At 36.5% G+C, this 23,688-nt stretch overlaps 1 protein-coding gene across 6 annotated transcripts in view; it reads right to left on the reverse strand.

Moving 5' to 3' along the window:
- The window catches only part of NEXN (nexilin F-actin binding protein), a 40,123-nt gene that overhangs the window by 11,214 nt on the left and 5,221 nt on the right, over nucleotides 1-23,688 (reverse strand). For 2 of the 6 annotated variants that reach the window (XM_058177912.1, XM_058177911.1), the window contains exons 2-8: nucleotides 15,306-15,390; nucleotides 13,786-13,977; nucleotides 13,556-13,634; nucleotides 11,830-11,978; nucleotides 4,264-4,308; nucleotides 719-916; nucleotides 356-535 (exon numbers count right to left, since the gene is read on the reverse strand). In XM_058177912.1, coding sequence (XP_058033895.1) covers nucleotides 356-535; nucleotides 719-916; nucleotides 4,264-4,308; nucleotides 11,830-11,978; nucleotides 13,556-13,634; nucleotides 13,786-13,977; nucleotides 15,306-15,332 — 870 coding nt within the window. In that variant the 5' untranslated portion in view covers nucleotides 15,333-15,390. The remainder of the gene's footprint in view (nucleotides 1-355; nucleotides 536-718; nucleotides 917-4,263; nucleotides 4,309-11,829; nucleotides 11,979-13,555; nucleotides 13,635-13,785; nucleotides 13,978-15,305; nucleotides 15,391-23,688) is intronic. The other 4 variants (XM_058177916.1, XM_058177915.1, XM_058177913.1 and 1 more) reach the window with 3 other exon arrangements.

Below are 23,688 nucleotides of genomic sequence, written 5' to 3' on the forward strand. Positions count from 1 at the left end.
GAAGATTTTCTCAGGAGAATACAAAATGCATCTGGAGAATGGGAGAAATCAGCAAATCAGCAAATTTACAAGTAGCAGGACTGTCCTCTGTAATTTCTATTTAAGAGATTCTCCAGCCACCAGGGGGAAAAAAAGCCACATACCTTCCAATAACATTTTGGGCCCATATGTTGTGGAGGAGTGAAAGAAGAGAAAGTGCTTAAGAAATGGGAAACAAGGAACTTCAATACCCTGTAAATCTTTGATCTTTTCTTAAATGGGATAAATCCTCCATTACACGGTAACAAAATCATCCTGCAATATCCCATGTTACAAAAATCTCCTGGCTTTATATGTTTGAACACCACACGCTTACCATTTGTTGCCTTGCTTCCTCATAGGCGCGTTTTTCCTCTTCCAAACGAAGCCTTGCCTCCTCTTCTGCTTGCTTTTTCTCTTTCTCTTGTCTTTGTCTTTCCAATTCTTCAAATGTTAATTTAATTTTACCAGGAGAGGGAGCGTCATTGCTTTCATTATCAAAGCTTTCCTCTTCATCCTATACAGAAGGTTCATTTCTCAGATTTGCACCCCTTTGGGACATGCGGCCTAAAACAATTTTCTCCATAGTTATGCTCTTACTTCCCTGGAAGAAACTTTCCCTTCATTCACAGAGGAGGGCTATTTCTAAATAAATATGCTTTTGAGATCATGCAACAGTTTTACATGCCAATTAGCTTACCACATCTGGTGAAAAATATTTGACTTCCTTTAGAGCTTCTTTTTCCTGCTCATATCTCAGTCGCTTTTCTTCTTCAATCTTTCTTCTTTCTTGTTCTTCTCTTTCTCTCTCTCGGTCCTCAAAACTTATTTTCATCCTTCCAGGTGATTTTTTAGCTTTTACAGGAACTACAGTCACTAGCAGTGACTCGTCACCTTCCTGTTGTTAAAAACAAAGATTGCCATGAACATTTGAACAGGGTAGTTGCCAATGCCTGTGAATAATTTGCTTTCCATACGATGTTCAATTTTTAAAGAGTGAATGGACAGAATCTGTGACTGCGTAGAAATTCCAGTAACGGACAACCTTTGGATAGCCAGACATCAAAGGAAGTTGCTCTTCCCATGTAGAAATTTGCATTGTACATGATTTGACCCAGACAATCCAGTCTGTTGGATTGGATATCAGAAAGGATATCAATCCAATGGAAATCCCCCCCCCCAAAGTTCTTTGTGTCCCTAAAAAACAGCTTCAAATCTGTGTGGAAGGGAATATCAACAAAAATTCATCTGTTTTCTAGAAAACACATGATCTATATGGAAGTTTGGTCATGATAGAAACTTTTTTATGAAGGGCTCGAAGGCACATTAGTTGACTAAAACATACCCAGTAAATTAACTTCAGACTCTAGATTAATCTACTAGCAATACTACATCACAACTACCATAGTATCTACTGAATATTTAAAACACCATATAAAATGCCTTGCTTATTTGGAAAATAGTCATCGTAATTACTTCAGTCCTTAAAGATTATGTTGTATACAAGAAAACTTTATTTAAAATGAAATACTAGCTCCTATGCTCTTTTTTTCAACATTGAGTTCTTTAAAAAGAATCTGAAAAAAATTGGATATGTAATTTAGCATTGAGACTACTTGACTGAGCCATCTTACATACAGATTTAACTGTACTATTACGAGCATTAAAAGCAGAGCTAAATTTAAAATATGAAATATGCACTTCAATTTAAAAAATAGCCAGTGTCCATCAACAAGATTTAGATTAAATATATGCATTTAAACAAATTAAAATAAACTATAGAAATGCCATATTAATTGGATACTATTTAGTAAGCTTACTCCTATCACTTTGATTTATGTGGAATGCTTATAGAATTATACCAGAATGTGTATAAATATGTTAGGGACGTGGTGGCTCAGTGTTTAAGACACTGAGCTTGTCTATCAGAAGGTCGGCAGCGCATAATGGAGTGAGCTCCTGTTACTTGTCCCAGCTTCTGCCAACATAGCAGTTCGAAAGCATGTAAAAAATGCAAGTAGAAAAATAGGGACAACTTTGGTGGGAAGGTAACAGCGCTCCGAGTGCCTTCGGCGTTTAATCATGTCAGCCACATGACCACGGAGACATTTTCAGACAGCGCTGGCTCTTCAACTTAGAAAAGGAGATGAGTACCACCCCTAGAGCCGGAAATGACTAGCACGCATGTGTGGGGGAATCTTTATCTTATGTATAAATATACTAATATATTGCCAGAGCTCTATCACACTTGGTACCAAAAATTCCTATTACATTATTATTGCTCAGGAGAAAAGATCATCCAACAATCCTATTTAATATGTTATGCAAAATATTGCTATCAGTTCAGCCTTCCTTTTTGCCATCTCTGTTCTTGCTAAGCTCTCCATTCCCTGTAAATAAAGCCAAAGCCATATTATGTTGTTTCATAAATACATACTGATGCCTAATAAATAAAAGGCATGGAAAAATCTTGTGTTGGATACCCCATTCAGCTACAACGTAGAGAACATTGACTGTAAGCATATGGAAGTTCCATTGTCTGCTACAGAAACATGCTATTTTAAAACATTAGACTCTTTTAATCTAAATATATAAATATTTCTACTTTATAGTATTACAGATCAAATTATTTCCATTTTTGGATATTTAACAGTTCAACACAGTTATGTTTAAGTACCCAAACTATAAATAATTTGATCAGAAATTAATTATTTAAACTGAAGTACAATGTATATTTCAAATTATGTCATACTACAATACCTGTAATCAGGTATTAAAAATGCAATAATTATTATTTGAAATTTAAATATAAATACAATGTCAGCTTCATTAGTTTTATAATTCATATTATTTATATCATTAGTTCAAAATATCCTTAAAAGAAAAAACCCATTCAAGCATTGACTAAAATCATCTAAATGTTAATTAATAAAATAGTAGGCAATTACTTGGATGAACTTACATTTTAAAAGACTCTGTTAAAGGCAAGTTATAACATAAGGATTTCAAGAATTATTGAAATTCCATTTGTAAATATCAAAACTATCAGTTAAAGAAATGCGTAGAATAACTGCTTAAGTACACAAATAATTAACTTGTATGGATTAGAGACTTTCGCCACTTGAATATCATTTGGCTATGAAAAAAAAATAAAAATGTGTAGGCATGTTGCTTTAAAGTTACATTGTATCATAATTATGCTACTATAAGTAATTAAGCATGTGTGTAACAATAGATGTGAGACACTGAATCCATGCTGTTAAGAGATGACTAACAGCTGTATTATTTTAATTGGTAAATTGCCTGTAAATACATGGTAGATGAGAATTATACCATGTATATATGCCATCTAAAGCTACAATCAAGGTAATAGATAGGAGAATAACTATAACTAATAACAATAACACTAATTCATTATAATATGACTAATAATATCACATTAGCAGATGCATTAAGTCTAATGCTGTTTTTTACTGACCACAGTTCGGTCATTCATCAATCTTACATTTATATGTACATATTCTGTTTTTAAGGTAGAGTGGTTCATGAGTGTGTGGCTGGATCATACTTAGCCATTATTTGCTCTAGGTTGCTAAAGTAGCTGTTCTGATGCATAACCTTTGATTTACAACACAGGGGCTGTCTTTGTACAACTTGCTATATCCAAACCCAACAAACCACATTATAATACTCAGTGTAAACTTAGTTAGGGAATGGTGGATATATACAGCAAATGAGTGAGAGATCACCTAAAATCATATTTGCTTAATTTTAGCTTAGTGTATTTATTGAATCAGACATTTTGAACTCACTACAGCCTATTTAAATATGTATATAACATAGCTAAATGTGACTTTTCAGCAAGCCACAGTAAAACTTGAATAAATGTGTGTATTGTATGTAGTCCACAATCTGTATCTCACTCAGTGTCAAAAAGCTGCTCACATTTAGCTAAACCACATTGCAAAATTTGATCAAAGTAGAAGATAACATCAGTCAGAAAACAAATTTGGTAAAACGTGTACAAGTATTCACTAACTAGTAACTGAGAACCATAAAGATCATTTTATAAAGCTGAAACAAGATTAGGTCAGAAGTAATGGTGTTCACACTGTGTTCTCAATTGTGATCTTGTGCCTTCCCAAAGTTTTACTTGACACAGAGTGCTTTTGAACAGATTCATTATTATGGTAATTACAGTGATTCAGAAATAGTGAATGTTGTGTTGTAAAAAAGTCTGATTACCTCTGATGTCGATTCAGTTCCCGAATTGTTTAACTGTTCATCAATCTATTAAATAAGAATTTTACACAATATTGTTACTTTTGTTCCTTTCCCTTCCCCTTTAAAAAAAGCATAAAATATTCCTGAATCTGAATAAAAAATTTTCAAAATGTGACACTGAAAAGTGCTAATATAATGCACTTCTGCTTTCAATAAATACATGATGTATGATTATGTATTAATTTGTATAAAACTCATGCTTTCAGAGAAAACTCAACAAGGAGATAATATTTTCATTCCTCCTACTTCCATAGAAGTTTTGTTTTGTTCCAACAAAACGGAACAGCTTGTAAACTATCAAGCTGAACAGAGTATCTACCAGCTTTGGACTGTGGGCCCATTTTAAAAATCATAGTCAAATAGCAAAAAGAAAAAGATTTGCAAGTCTCTGGTTCAGAAATTCCCAAACTTTCTCAATCCATGGCACTTTTAGTGATTCTTGGTATGCCAGGGTGCCTTGTGAGTTTGCTGCAATGCCCGCATGTTGCAGTGCAGAGTTTGGGAATGATGGCCATGATGAATTTTCATAATACCCTTTCCCCCCCCCAAATAAGACATCCTCTGATAATAAGTCCAATCAGGCTTTTGATTGCATGGCAATAAGGCCAAGTGCTTATTTCAGGGTTCAAAAAAATATAAGACAGGGTCTTATTTTCAGGAAAACACAGTAGTTACTGAACTCTGAAAACCACATACTGCAGAAACTTGATAATAAATTTAATTGGGTTATTTTTATTGCCAAGAATAGCATCCCTTTTTTCCCCTGTTCCTATGATTTGAAAATCCCTTATAGACTAGGAAAGCATGGTTAGGGATATATTTTGTTCATACAATTGCAATATATATCCCAATTAATGTGTTTTCTCAGTACAATTTTTCCTATGGAAATGAATACCTAAAACCTTTTCTTTTGTTGAATTCCACCAGCAAATAATTTCAATGATGTGGTGTCAGCTCAAATACAGATATGGATATTGCATATTATCTAAACTGAGCCACATATAAAACAAGTTGGTCTTGTTCTCTTGTATTCTTCATCTGTTCTTCATCCTACCTGCTCAATATCTTTTTTGATTGTGTTAAATCTAAATCTAATGAACATAGCATTCTTTCTCTAAAGAAACTAGCATGTGGTTTCAATGGCAGCAAGTAACGTGCTATGCATTAAAGATGAACATTGGCTATATCACCAACATTTAGAACTTCTTAAGACATTAAGCATTATACATATTAAATAATATAACATATATAACATCAGAGTTGGAAGGGACCTTGGAGGCCTTCTAGTCCAACCCCCTGCCCAGGCAGGAAACCCTACACCATCTCAGTCAGATGGTTATCCAACATTTTCTTAAAAATTTCCAGTGTTGGAGCATTCACAACTTCTGAAGGCAAGTCGTTCCACTTATTAATTGTTCTAACTGTCAGGAAATTTCTCCTTAGTTCTAAGTTGCTTCTTTCTTTGATCAGTTTCCACCCATTGCTTCTTGTTCTACCCTCAGGTGCTTTGGAGAACAGCCCGACTCCTCTTCTTTGTGGCAGCCCCTGAGATATTGGAACACAGCTATCATGTCTCCCTAGTCCTTCTTTTGTTAAACTAGACATACCCAGTTCCTGCAACCGTTCTTCATATGTTTTATCCTCCAGTCCCTAATCATCTTTGTTGCTCTTCTCTGCACTCTTTCTAGAGTCTCAACATCTTTTTACATCGTGGCACCAAAACTGGATGCAATATTCCAAGTGTGGCCTTACCAAGGCATTATAAAGTGGTACTAGCACTTCACGTGATCTTGATTCTATCCTCTGTTTATGCAGCCCAGAACTGTGTTGGCTTTTTTAACAGCTGCTGCACACTGCTGGCTCATATCTAGATGGTTATCCACTAGGACTCCAAGATCCCTCTCACAGGTACTACTATTGAGCAAGGTACCACATATACGGTACTGGTGCATTTTGTTTTTTGGCCTAAATGTAGAACCTTACTTTTTTCACTGTTGAATTTCATTTTGTTAGATAGCGCCCAATGTTCAAGTCTGTCAAGATCTTTCTGTAACTTGAGCCTATCTTCTGGAGTGTTGGCTATTCCTGCCAGCTTGGTGTCATCTGCAAATTTGATGAGTTCCCCATCTATCCCCTCGTCCAAGTCATTGATGAAGATGTTGAAGAGTACTGGGCCTAAAACAGAGCCTTGGGGTACTCCACTGCATACTTCCCTCCATGTGGATGTAGTTCCGTTGAGGACTACACGTTGAGTGCGGTTGGTCAGCCAGTTACGAATCCATCTGGTGGTGGTGCTGTCTAACCCACATTTTTCTACTTTATCTAGTAGTAGGTTATGGTCTACTTTATCAAATGCTTTACTGAAGTCCAAGTAAATTATATCAACAGCATTCCTCTGGTCTACTAATTTTGTCATTTTGTCAAAGAATGCGATAAGATTAGTCTGGCATGATCTGTTTTGACAAACCCATGTTGGCTTTTGGTTATTACTTTGTTTGCTTCTAGGTGTTCGTGATTCGTTGCTTGATTATCTTTTCCAGAATCTTCCCGGTATTGAGGTCAGACTGATAGGTCTGTAGTTTCCTGGATCTGTTTTTTTCCTTTTTGAAGATGGGAACTACATCAGCTCTTTTCCAGTCCTTTGGCAGCTCCCCTGTGCTCCAGGATCTTTGAAAGATATAGTTCAGTGGTTCTGAGATCACGCCTGCCAGTTCCTTCAGAACCTTGGGGTGTAATCCATCCGGTCCTGGTGATTTGAACTCGTCTAGGGTAGACAGGTGTTCACTTACCATTTTCTTCCCTATTTTAACTTGTGTTTCTAATCTGTTTTTGTAGTGCTGTTTTGATAGGTTGGATTGTTTTTCCTTTTGTGTAAAGACAGATGCAAAATATGAGTTAAGTAGATCTGCTTTCTCCTGTTGCTTGTCATCTTCTTGCCACTTTCTCCCAGCAATGGGCCAATTGTTTCCTTGACTTTTTCTTGTTTTTAACATGTTGGAAGAAGCTTTTTTTGTTATTTTTTACTTTTGTCGCTAGCCTTTGTTCATTGTGAGCCTTAGCTTTCCTCACTTCATCTTTACAGGCTCGGGCTATTTGCTGATATTCTGCCTTAGTTATTTCCCCCTCTTTCCACTTTTTATATTTGTCCTTTTTGTCTTTCAATTTGTCAGATAGTTCTTTATGCATCCATGCTGGTTTCTTTTGTGATCTACTATTTTTCTTCTTCATTGGTATTGTGTTAGACTGTGCTTTTATAATCTCACTTTTCAAAATTTCCCAAGCTTCTTGAGTTGTTTTCCCCCTGAGGATTCTCATCCATTGAATCCTTCTCAAGCTCTCTCTAAGTGTACATTAGGACAGCGGTCACCAACCGGTGATCCGCGGACCACTGGTACTCCGCGAGAAAATTTTGGTGGTCCGTGGAGAAATCTTCGTATTTTTGCCAGTCCACCCTGGTGGAGGAGCTGTGGCGCAAGCGGGCCAAAGCAGCTATTGCGATGGATGGAACCTGTGGGAGGGAAGCACTACTTACACTTGCGCAGTATCAGCATTCCACCTCGGTATATTTGCCCAGCCAGTGGCGCAAAGTAGCCCTTGTCTCCTGCCGCTTGGGACTCGGAGTGGTAAATGGTGACTGGTCCGGGGAATAGCCGGATTTTGCTCTCTTTTGCGGATGCCAAATCGGCTCCCTGCAAGCTTTCGTCTCACAAGGAGTGCTCGCTGAAACAGCGTGGGAAACTTCAGCCAGGCTCCTCGAAAGATGAGAGCTTGCACGGGGCTGATCTGGTGTCCACAATAGAGAGCAAAATCCGGCTGTTCCCCTGATCAGATGCTGTTTATAGCTCCGAGTCCCAAGTGGCAGGAGACGAGGGCTGCTTTGCTCCACCGGCTGGGCAAATATACTGAGGCGGAATGCTGATGCTGTGCAAAATGAAATAGAGAAAAAGAGACAGAATGAAAGAGAGAGAATGAGAAAGAGAATGAGAGAGTGAGAGAGAGAGAAGAGAGAATTAGAATGAGAGAATGAGAGACAGAGAAAGAGAATAAGAGAGAATGAAAGAGAGAGAGAGAACACCACTTCTTGGAAGAAGTGCGGGGGTGGGGCCGAAGGGGGATGTCTTGCATTAAGTATTGACCCCCCACACCTGAATTTTGCAATGTTGGTGCAGCAGGCAGTGTTCCTTCCCGCGCGCCTTGTTTCTCCAGAGCACTCCCCCCCGCTTCTGCCCGCCTCCTCCTCCTCCTCCTGGAGTCTCTGGGCTGCTTACTCAGCTGGAGGGAAAACTCTGCTGCCTGGCTTGCCCGCCTCCCCGGGGATGTCGCCCGGGGGAGGGACACTCTCTTTGCAGCTCTTGCTCGAAGCCGCCTGGCTCTGAAAGGGATACGTGGAGAATCGGAATGAGAGAGAGAAACATAATAAGAGAGAGACAGAATGAAATAGAATCAGTGAGAGAGAGAATCAGAATGAAAGAGGGGGGGAGAGAGAGAGAGAAAGAGAGAAAAGGGGAGAGAAAGATAGATGACAGAATGAGTGGGAGAGAGAGAGGGGGGAGAGAGAGGGAAAGAGAAAGGGGAAAGATAGATGACAGAATGAGTGGGAGAGAGAGAAAGGGGGGGAGAGAGGGGGAGAAAGAGAGAAAGAGAAAGAGAAAGGGGGGAGAGAGATGACAGAATGAGTGGGAGAAAGAGAGAGGGGGGAAAAAGAATGAGAGAGGAAGAGTGGGAGAGAGGGGTGGGAGAAAGAGAGAGGAGGGACAGTGCTGGGAGTCCAGGCACTTCAGCAAACGGTGCGCTGGATTCGTATTAGTGGTCCCCGGGATTTAAAATTATGGACTTGGTGGTCCCTGAGGTCCAAAAGGTTTGGGGACCCCTGCTTTAGGGGGACATGAAGGCTGGCTAAGAGAACGATCATTCTATAGCGTTTTGTCAAAACACAAAGATTTTAACTGATTTTTGACAGTGGACTGTTGATACATGTACTTTGTCAAATTAGAACTACTTCTCTGACTTTGGCAAAGGAGGAAAAAAACTTTTAAATAATTTTTTGGGAACTTTTTGAAAAAAAATAATTTGTAATATAATTTTTTAGACCTTTTTAGTTTTAATCTAAATTATTATTTTGCGGTTACCTTTTAATACTCTTATATTTATTTACTCTTATCTATTAATTAGTTTAGCATTAATTCACATTAATTTTATCAATTAAAGTAAAACCATGACATATGATCTCTTTATTACAAATGAACTAGCCTAGGTTTTAATTAGCAACAACTATGTGCTAGTCTCATAAAACTACTACTGAATTATACAACTGTTGATTAGCATCATTATGAATACAGCATCTTCATGTCTACAGTAATAATATTAAAAACTATTAAATTTAGTTTTGGTCTACTCTACAGCAATGAATACAAAATATGCTATAAAACAAGTACATTCCAAGGGAAGAAACTTTGTTACGCTATCGATCATGAAAGGAAAATTCCAAATGATTTCAATTTAATGCATTGTCCTCCCCGTTTTATGTATATGTGAATCCTTAATGCTATTAACAGAAGTATGAAGGGTTACTACATATAGTTGGAGCATTTCTGTGACTTCTTAGTAGCATTTAATTGTACAATTATACAGCTAAACAAATTGTTTGGAAGAAAAATGCAATGCACATATTATAAAGGTAATCTACAAATAACTTACTGAACCAATATGACAGAGTTTTTATCCTGATAAAGGATACTAAAATATCTAGTGCTATTTAATGTCTAGTCATTACATATGATCCCAGACACAATCATCATTTTTAGTATAAACATTAGTTTACAACATAATCATTTTGCTATATTTTATTCCATATTTTTTAAAAAGGAATTTTAGTATTTAGTAACAATGTTCAATTTAAAGACTGTCCCGAGACTGAAGTCTCGGGACAGTTTTTAATTGAAAGTTGTTACTTTTCAAAATTTAAAATAGTAATAATTTGCACAGATACCCCGAACACAAGTTTCATTTAGAGTATTATGTTTTGCTTCTTAATACTTGTATTCCAATAAAAAGCATGATTATTTTTTATTCAATGAAAACCAGAAACATCTTACCTCATTTTTCTCAATGTCTGCATTCTCATGTTTTTAACAATTTATTGAATAAGCCATTATCAATATAATTAACATAATTCAGTAATACAAAATTCAAACCACATTATGCTTTAGAGTAATATATAAACTCAACCTATGTATCTCACTGGTAATTTTCAATACAAGGAAATCTTATTTTGCTTCCCCAACTTTGAATTTTAGATATTTGGCTTAGTAATATTGACATTTTCTGTGTCTAATAATATTAAGTGCTCTATCTTATGTTAAGAGATATACGATTCAGTGTGGGTTTTAAATTTTTTTACTACTGGTTCTGTGGGTGTGGTTTGGTGGGCGTGGCAAGGGAAGGATACTATAAAATCTCCATTCTCTCCTCACTCCATGGGAAGATTACTGCAAAATCCCCATTTCCTCCCAATCAGCTGGGACGTGGGAGGCAGAGAATAGATGGGGGCGGGGCCAGTCAGAATTTTTACTACCGGTTCTCCAAACTACTCAAAATTTCCACTACCAGTTCTCCAGAACTGGTCAGAACCTGCTGAAACCCACCTCTGATATGGTTGGTAACAATCAATTACCAGATTTATGTTTCTGCTTATGTATCATATTTGGCATTCTATTGAGAAGATAATAGCATTAGGAGTCTGATCACAGGACAAAGATCTTTAAAAAAAAACATTTACCAGTTTAACATTTGGCACAACATATCATGCAATATCATAACTCTAATAAGATGAATTCACAAATACTATAAAAAAACCGAATGCCACTGAAAAAGCCAAAAGAATCTCCCACCCTCATACTGAAAGCAATCTACTGACACTACAGGTGGTTAGTGACTCAAGTTCAGCTTGATTAACTTTACTTTTTGGTTTCAGAAAAATAAATCTACTTCTGAGTGAAGTTTAGAATAGGGCTATCCTGCTAGAAGAATTTATGGAAGTGTCTGTGCTCTATGAAAAAAAAAATATTGAACAAGTTGTGGATACAGCACCAGGAGTTGCAGTTAGAATGGGTAAAATTTAATTCCACTCCCTTCTTCCTACAAGAATTTCTATAGAAGTTAAATCCCTTCTGAAAATGAGCTATTTTATTGGCAAAAAGAAAGCAAATCTATTCTAACTAGAAAAACTGCAAGAATATCAGATCAATAAAAGTAATTTGCCAACAACTTAAATATTAAGTTAGTCTTCTAATATTTGCTGCCTGGATTCTGAGACATGGATAAGAAAAGAGACCACATGTTATAACTAAGTGTTCAAAATATTTACACACACATACATTTCAACACTAATATTTTTTAAAAAAAAACATTTCAACACAACATGAAGGCTTTCCCTTTGAAACTACCATTGAATACTACTTTCCTTATTCAAATTTGTATGGCTATTTTTATATACGAAGTATATTTTACCAAGCTCAATAATCATACCTCATGAGCTTTTTTGGCCAGTTCCCTCTGAATTTTTCTTTTTTCTATCGAATCTTGTTCAATTCTTCGCTGCCTCTCCTCTTCCATCCTTTTCTTCTCTTCTTCTTGCCTCTGCTTTTCCATTTCTGCAAATTTTCCTTTGACAGTTCCTATGAGTAAACAAAACAAAAATGAATGCTTCCAATACACTTCTGGCTCTATTTTCTAATTCATGTCGGAAATATTAAAATATTAATATTTTCTAATTTTACGAGCTACCCAAAAAGAGACATTTGAAGCAATAAAGCAGTGATGGCTAACCTTTTCAGGACTGAGTGTCCAAAGTGTGTGCGTGTGTGCGTGAGGCCTGCCCCCGTGCATGCGCCCACCTGCACGCGCCCCATCCCCATGTGCATACACGCATGTCCCCCACATGCATGCATGTCCCCCACATGCATGCATGTCCCCCCACATGCATGCGTGGCCCCCCACATGCACACTGGGCCCTCAGGCATGCGTGCACACACACCCCGCACATGCGCAACAAGACCCGAAGACCAGCTGGATGGCAGGAGGCGCATGCGCATGCATGGCAAAGCTGAACTGGGGCAATGGCTTGCGTGCCCACAGAGAGGATACTGCATGCCACCTCTGGCACGCGTGCCATAGGTTCGCCACCATGGCAATAAAGCAATAATTCAGATTTCAAGGAAGAAATTAATATGCTTACAGTAAAAATTACACATGAATCCATAAAATCTAGGAGCATTTTATGTATATTTTTCCTACAATGAAGTAGTTAGCTAAGCTCTGCAGCTCAAATCTCACAATTAAGATCCAGCTATTGTGAATATGGGTTGGAATAAAAATTCTGCTAAGAATTTGCAAAATAGGTCTGTTTAGGCTACCTTAACTAATTTTATTATTGAAAGACATTTAAGAGCTATGAAGTAGTAGAGTTTCTACAGATACATAGATGCTTATGGAGAACAATTTTAAACATCCACACTTTAAATTAGTTCTGAAACATGTAAGCAACTAGCAGAGTTCAACTGGAGCAAAATACGTTGCACAAATAGTCCTTGCTTACCAACCATTTCTTCAGCAACTGTTTGAAGTTGCAATGGTGCTGAATGGGGGTACTTATGACCAATCACACCACCTCTGCAGTCATATGATTGCAAACTAAGGCTTGGCAACTGGCTTGCATTTATGACTGTTGCAGTGCTGCAAGATTATGTGATCACCGTTTGAATCCTTCCCTGCTTAAAAGGACAATCAATAGGGAAACTGGCAGTTGTCAAATTACTGTTGTCAAATTAGACTACCAGTGTCTTATACTTGTCAGCAGGGAAGTTGCAACATTCTGTGCCTGCTATGGTAATCAAATCACTTGAAAACATCCTTGAGAATAAAGTAGCACTGGGACAGAAGCTAAGGGACTAAATTCTAATCCTGCTTTAGGCATGGAAGCCATCTGGATTACCTTGAGTCACCATTATCTTCTCATCCTAAAATGGGACAGCAGCAAGATAACTTGCCATTATATTATCTATCCATTTATTTATCCATCCAAAATAGTATATTAATATATATTAATACATACATTAATATATTACTAGTAAAGACATTTATCAGATGGGCAGTGGCAATTTGCTTCAGTGTTGGTAATAGTGCAGAAGTGGAACACTATGATACTAAAGAGCATTGATAATGGAGGTCAAGGCCTTTATAAAATTTTCCTTACCTATCAGTTTTGGAACATAGGCTTTCTCTACTTTAGAAGAGTTTTCTTCATCTTCATCAGAAGCAAGAAGTTCTTTCATCTGAATAACGGATCAAAGATATTAATGCGGACAGTCTTAAAAAAATCTGGTACATTTTTATATAAGATTCAAATATATTTTTATAGCATTTTTATAGCCATCATAGAAATCAAACCAACAGAAACAAATAATAAATTGCAAAGGAAATGACCTCCTGCTTTCGCCTGTTCCATTCTTTCTCTCTAATATATTGTTCTCTTCTTCTTTGCTTTTCTTCTTTTGTTCGTCTCTGATTCTTTTCTTCCCTTGTTTTCTGCATGGCTTCAAATTTATCCTTTATATCACCTTTTCGAAGTTTGGGTACATATGACTTTTGTACAGGTTTAGATGAAGAAAGCAGAATCTTAGTGAAGATGTAGAAAAGGCAAAGATCAGGAAAGGATGACAGAAGCAAATGAAGATACATCGCACAGTGTGTTAGATACGTAGATGCATGCTGTATCTAGCGCTTCCATTTTTATGAAAGCAATATTATGTAAATGAAAGAGAAGCAGAAATAGTGGGGAAAATAAATTAAAGATGTCAGACAAAAATAACGTATAAATTTGCCTAAAGGAGTTTTACCAACATTGTTTGTTTCATTTCTCCATAGAATTCTACAAACCATGCGTGCTTCCACCATTCCCTACATTGCTTCAAACATTGCTTTTGATGTTTTAAACTTTTCACTTTTTTAGAGGATCCCATCCAATTTTCACTAAACATTCATTCCTTAAACAGATCTCACACTATCCACCAACCTTTTACCAGCATTTCTACATTTTTGTACCTTTTCCAAACATTCTGACGAGGTCTATTAATTTATCAACTTGCCCTAGTTTTTACCATTTATGTACAACTTACAATTATTCACTCAATTTTCTTATCAAATCCAAATATCTTAGTCTTCAATGATTATTAGATCAGTTCTCTTTGTTGCATCATATAGTCTAATATTCACTGCAAATCATTCAAATTCACAGCCAACAACAAAAGGTTGACTTCATTCTGTGGTATACACACATTCATGGCCCCAGTCAACACACTTGTAAAGTTATGACAAGCATTTCTTGTACGTTTGTCTATACATACATTAACCCCAGGCAAGGTACCCTTATCTTTCTTCAACTCAGTAATGAACTATTTATTATTATCCACTTATTCTCATACTTCCACATTTAGCAACTAGCCTTCAGTTTCATATTTTGCAAAATCTTTCACAACTCCAGCATTTTTACTTGTATATTTTCTCTAAATCAACAAAATGCTTTGAACATAGCATTCAGGCTTGTTAACACTAATGTGCTACAGATTAAGAACTGAATTAAAAATTAATTTAATTAATATTTTGTGGACAAATTTTATTCTATTAAGGCATTCAGTTAAAAAAGCCTACTAGTTAAAACATTTTAATATGTCTGCATAAACATAAAATTATCTCCCAGTATTACTTGGTGAATCATAATTTAAGCTTCTTTACATTATTTTGAGATTATAGAGCAGGGGTGTCCAAACTTGGTCCCTTTAAGACTTGTGGACTTCAACTCCCAGAGTCCCTCAGCCAGCAAAGCTGGCTGAGGGACTCTGGGAGTTGAAGTCCACAAGTCTTAAAGGGACCAAGTTTGGACACCCCTGTTATAGAGGAACAGCAAAATTCCTTATAAGTACTTTCCTTTTGGATCTCATACGTACTTCTGTCTTATGTGCGACGTCAGTCATGATTCCTTTCTGCAATCCAGTAAGAAATATCTGCAAAAATGTCCGTCTTCTGTTTTACCTATACAAGACATAAACAATATATATATTTGCTTTTTAAAAGTCTTCTAACAATTTAAAGAATGGAACCATCAGAAGTCTAATAACATTGGCTTCAGTTGGGCAGGCAAGATCTTCCATATACAGTATGGGCTGCAAAAACTTACTTTCTTTGTTATCTATACAACGTGTAGACTACCCAACATCCAACAATTCTGGGAGGCTTACAATTTAAAAAAGAAAAAAGACCAAAGGCAAACATATACAATAACCAAACCAACCTGTCTAGTAGAAGATCAACCATCACCCTGGCCCAAAGCCTGGGAAAATACTGTAATCAGGTCTTTGACAGCTTCCTAAACACCATGTGGGAAGTCATCTAGATCAGGGGTCTCCAACCTTAGTAACTTTAAGATTTGTGGACTTCAACTCTCAGAGTTCCTCAGCCAGCAAAGCTGGCTGAAGGAACTCTGGGAGTTGAAGTCTACAAGTCTTAAAAGTTACTAAGGTTGGACACCCCTGATCTAGATCTTAAGGGACCTCATTCCAGAAGGCAGATGCTGTGATATACAGAAGATACATCTCCAGGGTCTCTCTAGATAACACTGCTTGATTAATGGGTCCAAAACTTGCCCACTGGATATATGCAAACTTTCTTTGCTGCCATCATCCAGATTCTAGCAGTTCAAATATGAAAGTCCTAAAGCAGGATCTAGCCCTAATTATTTTCTTTTTTACCAATTCAGTAAATGTCAGGTGACTTTCAACCTACAGACTCACTTTATAAACATGACCATGTTATGATAGCTAAAACATGTTTAGCTGAGCTCACAGACTCAGTGACACCATGAGGATTATAAGTGGTTGTTTCAAAACCACTCCTACTTGCTGGCTTCCTGTTCTGAGCCATATACTGTAGTACCACCAGCTTTACAAAGGCATGATGTACTAGTGAGAGAATAGAGAGAAATTATGAACAATTCCTACCTGTGCACACCAACTTTCCTCATTTATCAGCCAGAAAACTAAAACACAGGAAGCCCCCATTGGCACTTGCACAACATCTGCCCAACAACTTTAACATCAATTCCCAATAAAAAGGGTCACTGAACATCAGACACAGAAAAATATATAAATGACCCCACAAAAAAGATGCCAGGCTTTGAACTATCATGCCAGCAATGGACAATCCTGAATAAGGTTTGCACCTCACACGGTGTCTGCTGGGACTCACAGTATAAATGGGGCATAGTCAGTGGTGGGATTCAGCCGATTCGCACCTATTCAGGAGAACTGGTTGTTAACTTTCTAAGCAGTTCGGAGAATCGATAGTTGGAAGAAATTTTATTTTGGTTTTTTCCACTTTACAGGGCTAATCCTGTAAGGAAGGCAGGAAGGAAACATTCTGGTGTTGTTCCTAGCCTAATTTTTATTGCCCTGCTTACAGAAACTGCCTCTCTGGTTAACCCTTATTACATTGTAACACTAATGTGAAGCGCCAATCGGCGTGAGCAACATTAAGTTGGCCACACCTACACGGTCACATAACTACCGAGCCACACCTACCCAGCTGGTCATTAGAGCAGAGAACCGGTTGTTAAATTATTTGAATCCCACCACTGGGCATAGTATCCTCTCATCAGTGTGACTGTGAGGTCCCATATCGAACTTTAGATTGCATAGTGACCAGTTGTAAGCTGAGGGCGTATACTAGTCCGGTATCTAATTTTTTTATAAGATACTGTTTATCAACATTATATAAACGATGCTGTGCTTCAATGGTTAGATGGTCCAAACGTTAGTATTTGAACAGAGATCTTTTTAGCATTTATATTTTATTGTGATTTATTAATCTAGGTGAAAATTTAATATATATTGCTAGTCCCTGTATGATATGCCATTCACTACATAAATATATAGCTGAGTTCATATGCCAAGCTAAGCTAAAGCTAAGTAAAAACTCCATTGTCCTTTGGGTTAGTATAAGAGTTTTAAGACTGGAATTAAATCCCTCTGAATGCAGGCTTTTTAAAAATAAATCATGGTTTTGCATGTTATGCAAAACAAGTTAATGTCAGCTAGGGTTACTTTGCTTTCTTCATCTGTAAATAGCTTAAAATAATTTAGCATGTTAAATTTGTTGTAAGTGAATGCCCTTTATATGAGTAAACATAATGGGAACCTTACTATGAAAGTAAAATTACAGCAGCTTTCTTAACTTACCTTATAATAATATAAAACAGCCGTTATTTTATGGCAAAATTGAAATCTAAACTGCTTCACAAGCACTTGACATATTAAGCCAACCTGCCTGATTAACGAGACACATAAATTACCTTCTTAGCCTGGGTCCATGTAGCTACTTGCTTTCCCTAAAATTAAGTGTATTGATCAATACTGGAGCTAATCCAACCATTATTAGATTTGGATAATAAACACAAAAGAACCATTAATAGTGGTTAAAAATAACTAGACAAAATGGGCAGCATATTACACAAACAAGTGCAATGGATTACTATGCTGTGGTATGTGAACTCAGCCATTCAGGCAGCACTTCAATTCCTATTTCTTGTATATATTTTTTCTAATCCTTCAGCATGTTCACATTATAGTACTGCCAAAACCTATACCATTCCTTTCATGAAACTGCTTAGTAGAAAAAAATTTCCCTCATTTGTTTACAAAATCTTGATTCTACATAGTTTACAGAAAGCAAAAGGAAGTCTTCAAGCATAGGAAAGACAAACCCACAACCCCAAAAGGGAACAACTATCTTGTTCCTCATCAATTAAAAGTTCTGTGGAAGATGTTACAAAAGCTTGAGAGAAATTTAAACTTTTATTTATATTTGTCTCCCACCTTTATTATTTTTACAAATAACTCAAAGCTGTGAACATATTCAACACATTGTTACCTTCTTATTTACCGCCGCAGCAACAATCCTGGGAGATGGATTGAGCTGAGAGGAAGTGTTTGTCCCAAAGTCACCCAGCTGGCTTTTATGGCTAAGGCAGGACTTAATTTAACTTAACTCACCACCTTCCGTTTCCCATTCTAGTGTACTTATAATTATTTCCCTTCCTTGATTTAATTAACTTTTTTACATATAGCGTGTTACCTGTTTTAAGTTTTTTGGATGGGATGATAAAGACAAAATGCGAAGTCTTCCTTGAGTCAAACTCTATTCATAGTGACTACATGTATATACTGTGTAGTTACGTTACCAATAATATAGAACTAGTTTGCCATTGAATTTTTCTGGATTTGTCTTTTGCTTTCAAGTCTACTACGGAGCTGTTAATTCCTCACTATCACCCATACAAATACTAATAAATCTACTTATTTTTTTGAGATCAGCCGATAATATTGGCTGAATAATATTCCTTCTGAACTTGCAGGTTGCAGTTTGTACCTAGTACTACATCCACCCCTACTGGTAGCTTGAATCTGGCTAGAATCACATTTCGCACCCTCCATTTTAAACAGTAAATTCCTCTTTTTCTTTTTGAAAAAAAGTGAAAGTTATCTTTTCAAACAAGATGAGGTCAAGAAATAAGTGCAGTAGGAATTCCAGAAATGTTTATTGTAGCATAGAATAACAGAACCTTAAAATCTTGCTAGATTTTTTTCTCTTCAATTTATACTAAGCAAGCACAAGACGGGAATATTTTGAACTTCTTTCTCATGCCTACTGTTTTCAGAACTGAGCAATCTTTTCTGAAACTCCTGCCCTAAAGATTCCCTTTCCAAGGCCAAATTTACATTCCTTCCCGCTTGTACAGTTATTCAAACAGTTGCCATTTGGCAGAGATGGCCATTTCCAGGTAGCCATTTTCATGTTAGATTGTTGCCATATGTAGTACATTATAGATTAAATAAAATCTTAAATTAATTCAAGCGCAATTAACTAAAGTCAGTTGGCTTGCAATTGTAGAAAAAACAACTTTTTCTACACATGTGATCATAAAATTTGTCTTCAGCACCCTATATTTTGAATCTGTTTTTTAAAATAAGAATTTTGCATTTATTGATGTTAAACTTCATGATATTATTTTTAGCCCACTATCTATTTAATCCTACCAAGATTATTTGGAATTTATTTCTGCCTTCTACCCCATCCAGTTTTGAGTCATCTGCTAATGAGGTAAACATTCCTTCAATCAAATAATTATATTAATATATGATTGAGAATCAAATCCTGTAGCAATATATCATTCCAGACTGATGAGCAATTTCGAAGTAGTTGATCCACCTCAAAGTCATGTAATCTAACCTATATTTAAATGTTTTGTTAATCAGGACATCTTAATTAAATGCTTTGTTGAAGGCAAGATATATTATGTCTGCAGCATTCCAATAATTTATTAAGAACTTCAAAAAATAAATCTGACAAGACTTATTTTTGTCATATCTATGCTGACTTCTAGTAATCACTGCACTGCTTTCAAACTGCTTGCTGACCAATCACTTTATGACAGTGGTGAAATCCAAATTTTTTTACTACCGGTTCTGTGGGCGTGGCTTGGTGGGCGTGGTGTGGTGTGGTTTGGTGGGTGTGGCAGGGAAGGATACTGCAAAATCTCCATTTCCACCCCACTCAAAGGGAAGGATACTGCAAAATCCCCATTCCTTCTCCACTCCTGGGGGAAGGATATTGCAAAATCTCCATTTCCACCCCACTCTGGGGCCAGCCAGAGATGGTATTTGCCAGTTCTCCAAATTACTCAAAATTTCTGCTACCGGTTCTTTGAACTGCTCAAAATTTCCGCTACCAGTTCTCCAGAACCTGTCAGAACCTGCTGGATTTCACCCCTGCTTTATGATTTCCTCTAGATTGGTCTGAGAGATTGATGCTAGCTTGACCGCTTTGTACTTCCTTGGAGTCTCCTTCTCACAATTTTGGAGTATAAGAATATTTGCTTTCCTCCTATAACTTAGAATTTCTCTGGGAATTCCTTTTCCATAGGTTTCTATTCTTTTTATCCTCCTATAATGAAAGTTAAAACTAATTTATTTCCTATACTTCTAAGTAACAGTTTATAAATGGAAGCCATGGACTTAATGAGCTAGTATTCTTTCTGATCTTGAAACTGTTTCATAGGCTTTGATTTAGATATTCTTTTACTTATACCTGTGTTGCACATCCTTATCCTAATGTCTTATTGTTGGTCATTTCCAGTCCATATAATAACTCTTCTGGTCTTTAAAATCCTTAGTGGCCTGGTATCTATCTATATATTACAGGTAGTCCTTGACTTACAACAGTTAATTTAGTGACTGTTCAAAGTTACAATGGCACTGAATAAAGTGACATGACCATTTTTCACAATTACAACCTCTGCAACATGGTCACATGATCAAAATTCAGATGCTTGGCACCTGGTTCATATTTATGACAGTTGCAATGTCCTGGGGTCATGTGATCCCCTTTTGCGACCTTCCAACAAGCAAATCAATGGGGAAGCCAGATTCACTTAACAACCAAGTTACTAACTTAACAATGTCAGTGATTCACTTAACAACTGTGGCAAGAAATGTCATAAAATGGGGCAAAATTCACTTAACAAATGTCTCCCTTAACAACAGAAATTTGGGGTTCAATTGTCATAAGTCGAGGACTACATGTACTAAAATTCTTATCATGTTTATTTGTTTGTCTTTTTCTACTCTCAAGTTAGCCCAAATGCTGCAATGTACCGCAACAATTTTTGAATCAAGCTATCTAAATATCTGCTAACTTAAAGAACGTATAAAAAATCCAGGACCCATTACTCCATTGGAATTGAAATTTCCAGAATGTTCAGATGGTTTTATTTGCAAAATTGTGGTCATCACAATATCTACATGGTCAGATGATCATTTCAGATGCTCCTTGTCAGTTTTCCACAAGTAAAGGTTAATGGAGAAGCTGGCAAGAAGCCAAAAATTGCTCCTGCTCTCACTGCTTTTTTGTCCACTCGTGTAATACCAATACAATTAAGAAAAATTTAATGTTCATTCTGGTGACATCAGACTGCATTACCTTTTTTCTTAAAGGATAGCGCAATGGATCACAGGGTTATTTGTTTAGTAAAACTTCAAAAGGTTAAGGAGTTAAGAGTTTATTACTGCCTCTATAGTTTCAGTAAGAGTATTTCAAGAAAAACCTTTGGCGCCAACAGATGTTTGAGAGCTTGTAGATCAGGTAAACAATCTGCAGGGCACATACTGACAAAAAGTCTGCCATCATTTGGTAGCAAATGCCATAAGGCAGTGAGAAACTAAAGAAAATAACAGTAATTACATTAAGCATCCAATATGCTTAATGTATCTTAAAAACTAAGTCTCACCATGTAGGAGAGGAAAACAGACTGAAAACTCTGTTCTCATCCATTGCTGATGTTATAACTTTTATAGTCCCTGTGATCCACACCAACTTCTCCGAACAAAAAATGTAGCTTCAGGTTCAAAACAAGCACCTATCCTTACATTTTTGGTACAGATACTTAATCAAATAGAGCTTTTCTCTTACTCTTCAGTCGTAACATATGATTTGAAAAAGAAAATACAATAGTCCACCTGCTCCTGGTTGGGTTAAAGCATCTATCTTCCAAAATGTACCATGGATAGAGTTTTACTTAATTTATTAACTTTTCCTGCATTCTTGGGGGCAGATAAGATTCCTTAATATACCTTTCACAAAAAATACTATATTTTAATGTCTGTCACCTAGAACTATTGATAGGCAGCATACAGTCATGTGACAAAGAAAGTACACCCGCTTTGAGTTCTATGATTTTACATATCGGGACATAGTAAAAATCATTTGGTCCTTGGCAGTTCTTAAAAGTAGGTAAATACAACCTCAAATAAACAACAACATATAACATACTATTAAACATGTCATCTCCACATGGCTTCTTAATTTCGGCTTTCTTTTTGTAAAATAAATGATGACATGGTGTAATACGTGTTGTTCTTCATCTGAGGTTATATTTATCTACTTTTATGAACTGCTAAGGACCAGACGATTTTTACTCTGTCCTGATTCAAGTTTCATTAATTATTTCTATTATTCCTCTGATTGTTCGATACAATCAACTAGAGTCACAAAAATCAATCTATTCAGATGCTAACAAACTCAGAAAAGCCATTAAGTATATTGAAGGACCAAGCAGAAAAGAAAGCTGACTCCATTTTAATTTCCAAAGATTTTCTGCCAAATTTCATTCCTTTGAACAGTTTCAAATGTTTGCAGCAACTGCTTGGAATGGGCAAGACAGAAAGTGGTAAATCCCAACAACTGAACTGTTTTCTTCCAAATCAGGGAACCCTCCTGCATCATTAGGCAGTGCTATTATTCCAGCAGTGACTGCAAAGTTGTATTAATGCAGTGTAGCACAGATGCATATAAAACATATATGCAGACAGATATCCCAGGTATTTTGCTGGTACTGTACAGCTTATTATAAAAGACTGAATTATACTTTTTGGTAGCTTGTAATGGTCCTGTATGTTTTAATATCTACCTCCAGGAGAAAAGCAGTGGTGAACAATGTATAACTACAAATCAGACAGATGCAGTTTGGGGAAACAGCAGGATATATAGTTAAAATTAAACACTAGATGTATAGGATACTATGTGGCATTCAACTACATATCAGTAAAAGTGCATGCTCATAGAAAGAATCAACATGGAAGGAAAAATGTGCCAATGCTTTTCTTTCAATACAAGTGGAAACAGGAATTTTTGGCAAATGTAACCTGAACACCAGCATATTTATTACAGGTTTTATAAAACCTGAAATGCAGGTTTATAAAAGGTGGGAATATTTCTCTAATTAGGAACCCAGCCCATTTTCCTCTTTGATTTTTTTTCCTTCCACTTTGAAATCACTACACTTAAAACAATTTGAAGGGCCATCAGCTGGCCTCTTTAAAAAAAAATTAATAGTGGTATATACTCTGTGTGTGTGTGTTTGTGTATTCGTGTTTGTGTTTTAGAAACCACTTCTCAAACTTTCCCAAAACCCTTAAAAACCACAATTTGACTTCTCCTTGCTCCAGAAAAAATACCAGTGTCTTCACTCATTTGACCTCTTCAACCACCCAAGGCACTGTAGTGACTGATAGCAGTTGGATTACTAGACTCCCCCATTATTTAAATAGGCCTATCAGTTTCTAAATTTAGTGTTACCTCTTTCTTTCCTCCTCACTATGGTATTTTGTATAAGTGACAAAAGTTTTCTTTTTACCTATTTGCCTTAATACAATAGAATAGTATTCTGTAATCAATATGAGATCTAGTTGGGATGAAACAGGTGAAACCTGAAAGCACTGA

Source organism: Ahaetulla prasina, chromosome 3, assembly GCF_028640845.1.
Source record: "Ahaetulla prasina isolate Xishuangbanna chromosome 3, ASM2864084v1, whole genome shotgun sequence".
NCBI classification, from domain to species: Eukaryota; Metazoa; Chordata; class Lepidosauria; order Squamata; family Colubridae; genus Ahaetulla; species Ahaetulla prasina.